The sequence below is a fragment of the Sinohyriopsis cumingii genome, chromosome 4 (assembly GCF_028554795.1).
Source record: "Sinohyriopsis cumingii isolate HCF-2022 chromosome 4, ASM2855479v2, whole genome shotgun sequence".
Taxonomy (NCBI): Eukaryota; Metazoa; Mollusca; class Bivalvia; order Unionida; family Unionidae; genus Sinohyriopsis; species Sinohyriopsis cumingii.
Window position 1 is genome coordinate 59,128,703 of NC_142964.1, and position 14,851 is coordinate 59,143,553.

The window sequence follows — 14,851 nt, forward strand, 5'->3', positions numbered from 1 at the left end:
TAAGCCACATGGTGGCCATATTGGATGTCAGACTGGCACCATTTTCATTTTAGACCTTCAAGACCTCAGGATGAAACTATGCCAAATTTCATGACTTTCCTCCAAGTTGTTTAGAAAGAGTAGCAAGCAATAAGAATTGATCACTGGAAATAGACCAATCTGAGGAAGGGGAATACCATGAAGACGTATATATATGTTGCCCATTCTCTTCTATGAGATTGTGCATCATTTTCACAGTGGCAGTAAAAGCCTATGAATGCAAAATGGATTTAACTCTGAACAAAAGAATTCTGAAAGCAACATTATGTAAAGGAGAATTTTTTGCTACTATGTCTCTAACAATGGGAAGGAAGATGTCAGCTATCCTTCTTTGTCCTTATCACATACAGGGTATGATTTAGGAAAGTATAAAGTATCTAATGTCAAACCTCCAGTGAGGACAATGGAGACTGGCTGAAAACTCTTCTGACTAAATGAACAGGAGAAGGCGGGATTTTGTTGCTTTAAGGAGGTGGATATGCATGTGAGATCAAATACAAAAATGAAAATTACATGAGAAGGTTAGTTACTGGTTGGATATGTGTGATAGCTATTGATGATACTGGTTAGATATGTGTGATAGCTATTGATGATACTGGCTGGATATGTGTGATAGCTATTGATGATACTGGTTGGATATATGTGATATCTATTGATGATACTGGTTGGATATATGATAGCTATTGATGATACTGGTTGGAGATAAATGATAGCTATTGATGATACTGGTTGGATATATGTGATAGCTATTGATGAAAGGTGATGGGCAAGGGAGGTTGAATAAAAAATGACGTCCTAGTTTTTCATCTTCTCATGTTAGATCTTAGATTTCCATCATAAGCCCTTGTGTTTAAATATATTCAAACATTTCTTAGGTTCTGGAATTCTTCAGATTTACTCTTTTTTTAAAAACATTAGCATAATGAAGTTAGTTCTAAGGAAAAGCTGTTATGACAAATGTGATTATACTACCAAGGTGAAGACATTCATTCCCTCACCTGTGAAGCCATCTTTCATAATACTGGGAACAGAATGATTCTCTGCCTTTCCTCTGAAACTGATTGATCAAAATCTCCAATATTGACACAGTGCGTGCTATCAACTGTTCTGTTGTACACAGAGAAAGACTGGTCCCATTCTGTCTGTTTTGTAATTGTATCAAATCATTTATACATACTGTTGGGTTACTGTTGCTGACATTAAAACCACAGCCTGTAAAGAAAAGAAAGAAAAGAAACATTATGGCAACAAATTTGGTTCAAGAAGTGTGAACTCAGGAAATATAAATGGAAAAGATGAAATACATGTATGTAAAAAAAAAAAAAATTTTAAAACACATTTCATACAATGCTCCTCATGACAAGAAACAGATATGAGAAAAAAATCTGACCATGTTTTGAAATGTCACTGCTACCCACTCTCCCACCATCATTAGGAATAAATAAACAATTAAAGGTCTATGACAGCATGCTGCCTTATTTTATGAAATGGATAAACCAGTTTATGCTATAAATACAAATAATAATCATTAAGTTTTAGTCCATTCTTTTTTGCTTTCCCCATGAAAAGTGGAAGCAGCTGAATTGGCACCAATGTCATCAATAAATGAATTTATGTTAAGGTCCTGTGTTCTATTTACTGAATGGTAGCAGCAGTGGCAATGACATCACTCATCAATAATGGCATTTATGTTAAGATCCTGTGTTAAAGTTTCTGAAGGTCATCAGTGGCATTGGTATCACTGTCATCAATAACAGCATTTATGTTTAGGATTCTGTGTTAATATTTTCTAAGGTCATCAGTGGCATTGGCATCACACATCAATAATGACATTTATGTTAAGATCCTGTGTTAAAATTTCTGAAAGTCATCAGTGGTATTGGTATCACTGTCATCAATAATGGCATTTATGTTAAGATCCTGTGTTAATATTTTCTAAGGTCATCAGTGGGATTGGCATCACTCATCAACAATGGCATTTATGTTAAGATCCTTTCTGAAAGTCATCAGTGGCATTGGTATCACTGTCATCAATAACAGCATTAATGTTTAAGATTCTGTGTTAATGTTTTCTAAGGTCATCAGTGACATTGGCATCACTCATCAATAATGGCATTTATGTAAAGATCCTGTGTTAATGTTTTCTAAGGTCATCAGTGGCATTGGCATCACTCATCAATAATGGCATTTATGTTAAAATCCTGTGTTAAAGTTTCTGAAAGTCATCAGTAGCATTGGTATCACTGTCATCAATAATGGCATTTATGTTAGGATCCTGTGTTAATGTTTTTTAAGGTCATCAGTGGCACTGGCATCACTCATCAATAATGGCATTTATGTTAAGATCCTGTGTTAAAGTTTCTGAAAGTCATCAGTGGCATTGGTATCACTGTCATCAATAATGGCAGTTAGGTTAAGATCCTGTGTTAATGTTTTCTAAGGTCATCAGTGGCACTGGCATCACTGTCATCAATAATGGCATTCATGCTAAGATACTGTGTTATCTTAAGGTTATCAGTGGCTGTAATCAACTAAAACTTGTGGATAATATTACTCTTTGTCTGAACATTTTACCATAATATGTGGAAAATAATAATCCCATTCATAGGGAGAGAAACAGTGCAAAGCAAAAGCTTGCAATGCATGACTTGATACATTGACCACCAATGCATCTAAATATGTATACTTCATTGCCATAATTACATCAGACCTAGGCTGAAAAAAGGAGCTGTGGTAGCTTAGTGGTCAGTATGCTGAACTTGCAACTGAAAGGGTTTGAATTCAACCATCTGATGAACATAAGTTGGCAATCACAGTACAGCCATGATCCTTGGGCCAGGACGTTATTTTAGCTGGCTTGGCACTAAATAAACTATTTGTGTTATGTGCTGGACAAGTTAAAAAAAAGGAGGGGTAGTATGTATGTTAGCCTGGGACACAGGGCTAACCTTTACTTTTATTGCTATGCAATGGAAAGCCAAACAATGACCTGGGTAAAAACAAACTGCTATGAAAAGGTGCTACACTGTGCAGTAAGTGTTTGACTACGGTAAATTAATAACTGAAACAAAACATGTAAATACACCTTTAAGGTAAAAAAAGTAAACTTTCTATGAGTAAGGGAAGAATGTGTGAGATACATTTAGTACACTGTACATTACATGATGATATCCATGCACACTATGACATTATAATCTTGATGACCTATATACTTATTCAAAAAAAAAAATCAGAATGTATACGACTAATGTAAACAATAACCACAAGGGAGTACAACTTTAACAGCATTTTATCCTAAGTGATATCCACAAAAATTTCTATGCAAATGCTGCATGGCAGGTTGAGAGTATATGTATGGCAAATCATCATAACACAAGCAATATGGTGTCAGTTAAAACTTAAAATCTAATTAAGATAAAAAACTGCAAACTCTTCTGAAAATGCACCTTTCCAATAGTCCTATAAAATATATAAGGTAAAACTGCTAGATGTTAAAAGGTATACCAAATAAAAAATGAAGGTAAAAAATATATATCCATAAAATAACAGGACAAAATTTGTTTAATTTTTTATATAAAAAAAAAGCACATTCTCTTCTCAGTCACTTGTTCTATATGAGGGATAACACTCCCCAATGCCAGCTATGATGTTCTGGTGCTTTTCTTTTCATTCCGTATATTTTGTGAAGTATACAGGATATGACAATTTATTATATCTTAAGTCAGTATATGAAATCTTCCATTTAGAAACAGCTGAATGCATGGAGGCTTTAGCTGCTTTATTTGTCTGTTCACTACCAATGTGACGTGGCAGCCAACAGCACCAAATACTTTATCCAGAATTATCAGCAAATCATGGTTCTGTAAGGTCTTGAATATTAACAGATTGTCAAATTTAAGGGTCTGTAAGGCTTTCAGTGCGAAAATGTGGAAAGGAAATCTGAAAATATGATTAAATTTGTTATTTGTGAGGATTTATGTACAGTACGATTGCAATTTATGCTGTCTCAATTTATGCAAATTCAAAAAATAATATGAGCTGAGAAAAAAGTGTGAAAAAGATTGCTACTACCGAGATAACTCTCATAGATGGTACAATGGTCACACACAAACATTACCCACAATCCCAAGCTCTTATGCAACCACTATTTTGTTGATTGTAGCCTCCATGCTGCATTCGTAAATACATGTATAAATTGTTTGTTACAAAGTAAATGTTTGTTAAAATTTTTGAATGTTATTAGTGATTGCATCTAAAAGACGAGCAAGTGATACTCCAAAGAAATTAATGAGGGCTATTTCTTTAGAGGTAAACTTTTAGTCGTGAAAAGGTATGAAGCTGGTCAGAGTACCGCCATGATAAAGAATGCTTTGAACCTAAGTGAAAATGCATGTAAAACAATATGTGACAGTGCAGAAAAAATAAAAGCAAATGTGAAAGCTGGAATCTCCCTTGTGAACCAGAAAAGTTGCTATACCCATCCCAACATAATGGACAGGATGGAAAGGATGTTGGCAACGTGGCTTGATGATCAGCATAATTAGAAAATTCCTCTTATCCAAGCTTTTTTGTGTGCTAAAGCCTCAAACCTCTATGAGGTTCTCAAGGTATCTTAAGAGGGTGATCAAACAGAGCTTATAGCCAGTACTGGGTAGTTGCATAAGTTTAATCATGTTTTAAAGATGTTAAAGAAGCACCAAGAGGTTTTCCCACGACTGTAGGAGATTATTGATTACTCAGCAAAGCAGATTTTTAATGATGATGAAACGCCTGAACTGGAATAAAATGCCTGACCGCTCATTCATTTTGGTGGAAGAGAAGACTGCACTCGGTTTAAAGCTGCTAAAGACTGCTTAACTCTGCTCCTGGGAGGCAATGCATAAGGTGACTGCAAGTTGAAGCCTCTCATGATTTATCGTTCTGAAAACCCCAGGGCCTTGAAGGGGTATGAACGAGGAACAGCCCATCTACTGGTATGCTAAGAAAGGCTGGATGACCAGTGCAGTGTTCGAGCAGTACTTTGAGAAGGACCTGCATCGTGAGTTGCAAACATTTTGCCAGAGATAAGGTATTATGTCCCCAGACATCCTAGTACTATTGAAGACTATTCTGAAAACATTTAAGTCATATATCTGCCACCAAATACCACATCCCTTTTGCAACCAATGGACCAAGTGTCATAAAGGCTTTCAATTCATATTAACTGCGATCAGTTCTAAATGATTTGGTGAAGCAAACAAATGAATGGAACATCACAATGAAAGATTACTGGAAGGCATTTAACATCAAGGATGCCTTGCAATTTGTAAAAATGTCATGGCAAGAAGTTTCACCACACTGAATGAATAGCATTTGGAAAAAACTTTGTCCTCAGTTATATCATTCTTATGACGGCTTAAATATTGAAGACACCAACACATTAGCAAATAAGGCCAGTATAAAGGCCGCAAACAAAGTCAGCCTGGCAGAAGAGGCATTACAAGAGATTCACATTGAGCAGCTTTTGGAATCCAATGCTGAGGAGTTCACAAATGAAGATCTGTTGGATCTGGAACAAGAATGTTTGGATGAAGAACAAAAAAGCCAGCCAGCAAGAGGCTTGTGAGCAGCAACATTCTTAGACTTTGACACTGAAAGTTTTGTCTGACATCTTAAGTCATGTCACTGCTGCTTGCATTTTAATGGTGGATAATAATCCAGAAATAAATCGAAGTTCAGTTATTCAACGCAAAGTTATGTATGCAGTTGCTTGTTATGAAGAGCTTTTATAAGAAAAAAGAGAACATAAGTTTCAGACTATGCTGGACTCTTTCTTCAAAGTATCATCTCCAGATGAGCCTTCCATTTCAAGTGGCATGCCTGCATGCTCAAGCATACCTTATGTTGTTGTCTCTACATTTCTGAAGAAGACATCTAATTGTTGATGTCTCTACAGATAGTTCTGATGAGGGTATCAACACTACTGTTTGATGCAGCTTTTTTATTACATGTACATATGTTCTTTTGATTAAAATTCATAATTTAATCTTTTTATTTTATGTTTCTTATGTTTTATGTTTATTTTCTTACGCTTTCTATGAAAACCTTTACCAATTTTTATTTTAATCTACTTTGCAGAAGTATCTCTCTAATTGTAATGTACTGAATTTCTATGGAGAAAATTATCTCATTTTATGTGCATTTCCAATTACATATGTGCCTCAGAACATAACCCTTGTGTAATTGTGAATATTGTAGTTCAAACATCTGAGTATGACTGTAATTTCTGCAACAAAAAAGGTATTATCCAGTAACCAGCACCAGATGTGACATAAGGTATTGCAATAACAGCTGCAACCTTGTTGCCACCTTCTGAATCATCCATATACAGGGACATGGCCACAACAGGAAGCGTGATGTGATGTGATTTTGATTTTTAACGTAGCTTTAACAATTTTTCAGTCATATCGCTACGATGTCTGCAATGTGGCAGTTTATAGTGATGTCTAGCACTGGGGGCATCATGCCGCAGACATGTAGCATGATGTCCCACCCAGTCACATTATCCTGACACCGGGCCGACCAGTCCTAACACTAACCTCTTAATGCTGAGCGCCTGTTGGTACCATTTTTATAAGTCTTTTGTATGACTGGGCCGGGGATTGAACCCACGACCTCCTGCATCCGAGGTGGACGCTCTAACCACTAGGCCACCGGAGCGGTTCACAACAGGAAGCGCCAATCCCATTCAATTTGCTCTGAAAAACCAGAGGATTGGTAAAGGTAGATATTGTCTTGTCCTGCTGAAGTCATGACTATATTTTGAAAGTCTACAAGTTTTCCCAGAGTTAACAGTACAATTTTCTGCACAAAAGAGATCTAAATTTAAAGGAATCTTTCCTGCATAGTTTTTGACACAGATGAAACTTTGAGTCTGCACAGTAGTTCACTTTCAAAAAATTTTTGAAGAATGTTTCAGCCACTGTGTTTGAAATTTCTGTTAATGTAGTAACCCAGTTGGGTTGCAGGGTGGCTGAGTGGTCTAAGGCGCTTGCCCTTACAGATCATTGGCATGATTTCAATACTATCTGACTTGGTGAGTCAGGAAAATATCAGTTGTGGAGCACAAAAAAAAGGTCACTGTGATCTACTTTAGCCCAGATGTCCCTAAAGTGGTGTTTTGGTTAAATGTCTCGCGCTGGATAATTTTGCTTGCTGAATATAACTTGAAACTGTGCAAGTACACAGATGGATCCTGTGAGTCAGTTTTCTTCCTCCAAAAAATATACCTGCCACTATTCAAAGCCTATCATGTGCTGAAAAATGGTGTTAAGCCCCACAAAAGCCCCAAATCCAGATGGAATCTACGTAGAAGTTTAAAGCACTGATAAAGTATCAGAAACATTAAAGAACAATTCCAAGCTCATATTACTGCAATGAACCAATCTCAAAGTATTAAGTACTGCACCCGATGTTCCCCCACTTTGAGACTGGTAACCTGTACAATTAATAATGAGTTGTTTGAGTAGCCTAGAATCCTAACCCTCAGTAGGTGGTATGAACACAAAAGCTAATACTGCAAACTATTTCAAGTCAATGAAACTACTACTGGGTTAAAACAAACTTAGGTAAATGCAATTAGAGCATGCTGTTATTATCTTTACACATGCTTCTGATAATTCAACTAGTTAAACAAATTAAACTAAAAAAACTTGAGTAAAATACAATCTGAAAATTATTCTGCCTATGTTAAACCTAAAACAATGTATACAAAATATGCCTGAAACTTCATTTTTAAAAATAAAAAATGACAATGCTATCGTAAATAACTCATGAAGGTAACATAAACCACCATGTAATGGAAGAATATGAAAACAATCTTTGCTGAAAAGGGGTCAAAAAAGGTTAATCCATCTGATCAATAGCTTTTATAGAGATCAGCAAGGGTTTTAATTACAAGAAAAGTGCACAAATAATTTTACTTTCCCTGTTCTGTCTATGCAAATATTTCTTCCCTTTAGCAGAAATTTGAGACAACCCTAGGAGCTGGACTAGTTTGGTGTTGTCTGTTGACACTGTGCTGGGTAAATATGGATACCAGTCCAAGTTAAATAAACCAGAATATGGGGGGTTGAAAGCAGGAAACAAAAGATCATTTCATTTGGGATTCTCCAGGTTCATTATCTATGCAAATAAGACTATGTAATGAACTAGGAAAGAGTCTGCGAACTTTACAGACAGTTAAAAAATGTTATGCATGTATATATACATGTGTATTTCACATAATATATATTAATATATATATATATATATATATATATATATATATATATATATATATATATGGGAAGGGAGAGAGAAAGTGAGATTAACAGATGTTTAGATTAAACAGCATATTCTGCATCAATAAAACAAGAGTCCATCAAAGGTGCCAATGCACTTAACAGATCAAGAATTCATAAGTCTGTTTCTTAGGCCCTTTCATTAATGTTAAATGCTGAGTACTGAAATCATCCCAGTTTTCTTCAGAAACTATCAAATCTGGTGAGATAAACATTGCCTTACATGTTTGGTTAGTGCATTCGCTAGATAAATGTGTGTGTGTGTGTGTGTGTGTGTGAGAGAAAGAGAGAAAAAAAGAGAGAGAGAGACAGACAGATCCTGGTTTTAATTTCACATATGATGTGAGAAGATACTGTCTTCGATATCATATAAAAATCATACAATGCCTATTTGGACTCATCCAGTACAGCGAATGACATTGTTTGGGGCTGTGCAATGAAATGTCTGCATTTTAACTGTCTGACTCTCACAAATCAAAGCTGTGAGCTTGGGACTGGAAACTGGCACAACTTTAATACCCATTGAGATACACCACTAAAATATGATAAACAAAGATAAATTTGAATTTCCTATAATGAGAGAGATCGATCGAGAGAGATCTCAGTACATGCAGAATTTCCTGGAATCATGCCCCACCCTAGGATGTGCGGGGTCCCAAGGCAGCAAGCAATGGGCACGGGGTACCAAGCACAAAAATTGCATTGTGGAGTTGATTTCATGAAAGCATGGGGCCCAAGGTGGTTGCCTCATTCACCTTGCCCTAGGGCCAGGCCTGCTTAGAACATTAGTCATTTCCTAGTTATTGATGGAAAAGCAAAAAGGCGGCACAAATACATGCAATGCAAGAGAAACCTCTCCTCTCTCTTTCTCTCTCCACACACACACACACACACACACACACACATACATATATATATATATATATAAATATATATATATATATATATATATATATATATATATATATATATATATATATATATATATATATATATATATATAAACAGTGAAACAAGCAAAACTATGGAGGAGATTGCACTGATTACAATAGTCAAAGAATGGTCAATGAATGTAAGACCACACAATATGCCAAATGGGAGGGACAAGTTAAGTACTTAAATATCTGTAATACAAATGCAAGCCCACACAATATTCTAAATGGAACAAGGTAAGGTAGCAAAATGTCTTCAGCACTAATGAAGGGCAACACCATATGCCAAGTGGGACAAGGTAAATGACCAAAATGTTTGTATTATGAATGTGGGGCCACACTATATGCCATTAGGGACAGGCTATGTCCAAATTTTCTATATTATGAATGCGGGGCCACACCATATGCCATTTTGGACAGACTATATACAAAATGTTTGTATTATGAATAAGGGGCCACACCATATGCCATCTGGGATAGACTATATCCAAATTTTTTTGTATAATGAATGACAGGCTACACCATATGCCATTTGTGACAGGCTATATACAAAATGTCTGTACTATGAATGTGGGGCCGCACTATATGCCATCTGGGACACGTGTTATGTATATTTGATTTAATTATATCTGATTTAATATATATTTATTTCAATTTAATTGTTTGTCAGTTGTTTTTTTTTTTAAAATTATTTTTCATTACATGATATTGTAGTGTAAATTTATTCACTAGAGATGATATTTTGTTTAGAAAATAGTTTGACCTTGACTGTTAGTTTATAAACACCAGGTGTTGATCTAAATCCTGACCTTGCTTCAGAATTTGTAGCAACTTTCGTAAACAAATTTTATTTTATTTTAAAATGATTGGTTGTTTGCAAGGTCATGATGGGACTTTGTCTTTAAGATATAAATATTTTTATTTTTATGTTTTATTTCTTAGAGTAAATATGATTGGATTTTTGTCAGGGTCACACTGGGAAAAAATGATTTGTAACAAGTATTTGCTTCTGTAAACTTCTAGAAGATGATCACGTGACCCTTGTTTACATTTTAGAACGCCCATATAACCCATGTTTTGGAGAATTAATCTCAGTAGAAGTTGGTCCATTAAACTGTTTGTTGTACGTTGTGCTGTTTGGAGTTATTTCAGATTACTTGGTTTGGAGTTATTTCAAATTACTTGGATTCAAAAGGATTAATTCTGTTATTTTTCTGGAAAATATGTGTGCTCATATAATAATGTGGAACAAGGACAGTTTTTTAATAAAAATTTATTCCGCTATCAGAAACCTGAGTGATAATTTTTATTTCTACAAGGAACTGTAGACTTCAATGCTACATCATCGTCTTCCATCTTGGATTCTTTGTCGGGATTCAAACGTGGAATCAGTAGAACATTTTGTAATTAGGACTAATAAAATTTTATTCTTGGATTATTTTTGGATCATTTTTGGATTTGATTCTACAAAACCATAAGTTCATATTTTTTCATTTTTACAGAATTTTTCCAGGCAAATAAATTATTGTGGTTTTAAAAGCTTTCCATTTTTACTCTTTCTTGTGTTACTGTTTATTAGAGCCTAAACAAGTGACATAAGTCAAGATATGTTCAAATTTTCTGTATTATTAATGCGGTGCCACGCCATATGCCATTTGGGACAGACTATATACAAAATGTCTGTATTATGAATGTGGGGCCACACCATATGCCATCTGGGACAGACTAGGTACAAAATGGTGTATGAGAGTAGGCTAAACAATATGCGAAATGTAACAAGACAGGGTACTTAAAAATTTCATTTTCAGGTTCACTTTTCATTAATTATTTTGCAGGTGTGCAAATAAATGAAGGGGAATATAATATTTACAATTATAATAATTATCATTATAGGTTAATAATATACTACCAATCAGAGGGTTTGAAACATAAATTACAGTAATCAGCATTAAAATAAATGAGAACAATTTATTATTTTCACAACTAGCATAACCTTTTTTCCCAGCATTCTTAAATAGAGCATTACATGTATCTGAAAAATTAATTAATGGTAATTCCTGCATCTAAAAATATTTTTAAAAATGTCTACAATGACAGCTACTACTAGGGGCAAAAACTAAAGAAGCCAAAGTATTTCAAAGATTTATACCACAGAAAAATTGATGAACAGTATCTTGCTTCTGATTGTTTAACCTGAATTTGTCAAAAGTTAAAAAATAAATTTTAACTAAAACCAAATGTTACTGAGGAACAATTGAGTAGTGTTGGTGATACAATAAGGGTCTGGCTTTTAATTTTTTTTATCAGTTACAGCTTTCGTCACTAAATCACTGCATCAGGAAAAACTGTTAACTTAATCTATCAGAAGAATTGATTGGAATGGCTTGCATATTTGCTTCTGAGGTATTTGTTATGGTGAGCCAAACACCAAGCACAATGCAAACTGCATCCCTATTTCTTGTGGCTTTTCAACAAATCAACTTTGCGCAAACACACATCATGATGAAGTAGTTAGCAAATGAAATTCAACCTGATTTATATGAAATTTGATATCAGAATGCAATATTGGCATTTATTTGTTGACCCAATATAAAAGCCAATTATGTTAAGAAGCACAGTATGATCTTGTGCTTCAGTAAAGTCAGTCTGATTCCTCTTTCAAAAATCTGAGTGGAAGAAAGTAAATTTCTTATACTTACGTTGATTATCTGATTAAAATTCCAATATTAGAAAGTTTTGTTTTGTTTGGTGTTTTACAGTATAGCAAAACAAGGAGATTCTTTAGTACAAAGGCAATCTGAGTAAAGTACATTGCCCATGAACATGTCACAGCAGTCAACCTAAGCAGACCCAATGGTAGGATTCAAACATGAACCCTTTTCGGCTGCTATTCAAATATGCTAACCACTGGATCAGTGCAGCTCCTTTGATTTCATGTTAATTTTATTTCCATTAGGAAGGTCACATTTTTCTTAAATTTTCTTGAGCTTACGTTCTTGCATTTCAAATCCAAGATCCGATTAGCCCGAGTCACCTACTGGGAGTTGGTTCTTTAGCAAAACACTTTACTCCAATTGCCTCTACACTAAACAACTGACTTGTGTTGCTGTACTGTAAAGCACAGAACCAAACTAAATGAAGTAGACCTATGACGGTTGACTAGTAAAGATATGCATCAACAGTACTAAATATGATAACAAATGTCAGCAAACAACATGACAGAGATCAGAGTAATGACACAGTGGTTATCTACAACAGATGTAACATTTTATCACCAATGCTAGTACACATCCTGACAGTTATGTGATTTGTGTGTGTGTGTGATTTGGATTTTTAACGCAGCTTTAACAATTTTTCAGTCATATCGCTACAATGTCTGCAGTGTGACAGTTTATAGTGATGTCAAGCACTGGGGCATCATGCCACAGACATATAGCATCATGTCCCACCCAGTCACATTATCCTGACACCAGGCTGACCAGATCTAACACTAACCTCTTAATGCTGAGTGCCAAGCGAGGCAGCTGTTAGTAGCATTTGTTTAAGTCTTTGGTCTGACAGTTATGAAAGTACTGACTTGACAGTTATCTACAATTGAACTAAAATTTTATCACCAATGCTAGTACACATCCTGACAGTTATGGAAGTACTGACTTGACAGTTATCTACAATTGAACTAAAATCTGATAATCAATGCTGGTAAACAACCTGACGGTCATCAGAGTAATGACTCAGTGGTTACCTACAACAGAACTAAAATCTGATTGCCAATGGTGTTAAACACCATGAGAGTGATGAGAGTATTGACTCTGTGGTTTTCTAATAAAATGTGGTATGCACTGTTTTTACTTCAATTTCCCTGACCTCAAAATAAATACAATTAATTAACCTTAGGGATGAATCAAAAAGAAATGGATAACAAAAATGTCTTCAAAGAAAATAATTAGCACCTGTAAATTCTCATGACATTTGATGATAATTTCACATTATAAATAACGCTCATGAATAGTTTAACCTGGCAGTATTTACCAACCATTAAGACGACTCTGAATGTGAGTCTTGAGACTGGAAATTTTATACATGTTGTTGAGTTATAAATCATTATTTTGGTATCTCCAACAGGTTTAGTGAAATCAAAATTCACTGGCTTTTTCCTGACCCGAATCAATTTTTCCTGACCACATGTTTCATGTTAAACACAGACACACACTTTCCATTTTTAAACATCAAAAACAAAGAATTGACTTCATTTTTTCAATGATATGCCAAGGTTGATTATAATAACTGTCACATTGATAAATTTTAGCACATTTTTAAATTAGCAAAGCAACATCATATTATAGTCTCAACGGTAATTTTTTAACTAATTTATACAGCTGAACCCATGGTCTTTTCATGGGAGAAATAATATCATTAGAGTTGGTCTCCAACACTCCTACAGTCAACCAAGAACTCAAAACAACCTTATTATTTTAAAAATGCTGAAGCAAATTAGATTAAAAACACAGCCCTAGCCATGGACGTTACACATTTCCCTATATGAAAAGCCATATTAAAATTTCCTTTCTATCCCCACCCCCATTTTGTTATAAATTGAAACTTCTTTGATTTTTCCTGGCCCATGAGAACTTTGATCTGATCTTGCTTATAGAACTTTGATCTGATCTTGCTTATAGAACTTTGATTTGATCTTGCTTATAGAACTTTGATTTGATCTTGCTTATAGAACTTTGATCTGACCTTGCTTACAAAAATTAAATCAGAATCTCTGCCATATAAAGGAAATTAGGGACTCACTTTATACCTGCTTAATAACTAACACTGTCTTATGAAAGCAATTCTATTTTACTTTTTTCCCCATCTGCAAATACAAAATATAACCAATTTATCTCTAAATTTACATGTATTCATAAAATAAAAAGCAACTGCAAACAACACGGACCCTGGCCTGCTGTTGTACAATGCTCTGGCACAACAAAGTCTGTATCATTTTTTCAACTGATCACTTCCAATAGACTACACAGGCATATTGCGTGATGGCAGATCTAGCTCAATGCAATGTGAATCTAATTTAGATGCGAGTATATACCCTTGAATGATGCAAGGTACTTCCAGTTTTATTCGTGCTTAGATGTTTACACTACTTTGCAGTGACATTGGTACCTGGCAGGTAGTGAAACTGATGGATGTGGATTTGTTTCAATGCGATGTGTAAAAGTCACTTTTGGTACTATATTTACATGTAGTTTTGATGGTGGATCATTTCATACAGCTATAACTTCCAGGGATTACAGATCTAAAAGAAACATGGTTGCCCAATCACAAAATGCTAATTCTAATTAAAGCAACGATTAATCAACTTTTCAAATTTGGTATTGAATCTCCATCAAAATTAGGTGAAAATGAAATCCAAAGTTTCTGTTTACAATTTTCATTGTATGTAGACAGCCCATTTGATTGATTTTGCACCTTGGCAAACACACATATTTTAAGCCCTTAACTTGTCCAGAACTGGTTTTCCAGCTGTGCTCTGAGTCTGGGTCAACTGGATGTCCATCT

The 14,851-nt window shown here is 34.9% G+C and overlaps 1 protein-coding gene across 1 annotated transcript in view; it reads right to left on the bottom strand.

The window, feature by feature from the left end:
* The window catches only part of LOC149801236 (biotin--protein ligase-like), an 85,263-nt gene that overhangs the window by 6,620 nt on the left and 63,792 nt on the right, over positions 1-14,851 (bottom strand). The window contains exon 11 of the mRNA XM_089955310.1: positions 1,038-1,251. Within this exon, the coding sequence (XP_089811436.1) occupies positions 1,038-1,251 (214 nt within the window). The remainder of the gene's footprint in view (positions 1-1,037; positions 1,252-14,851) is intronic.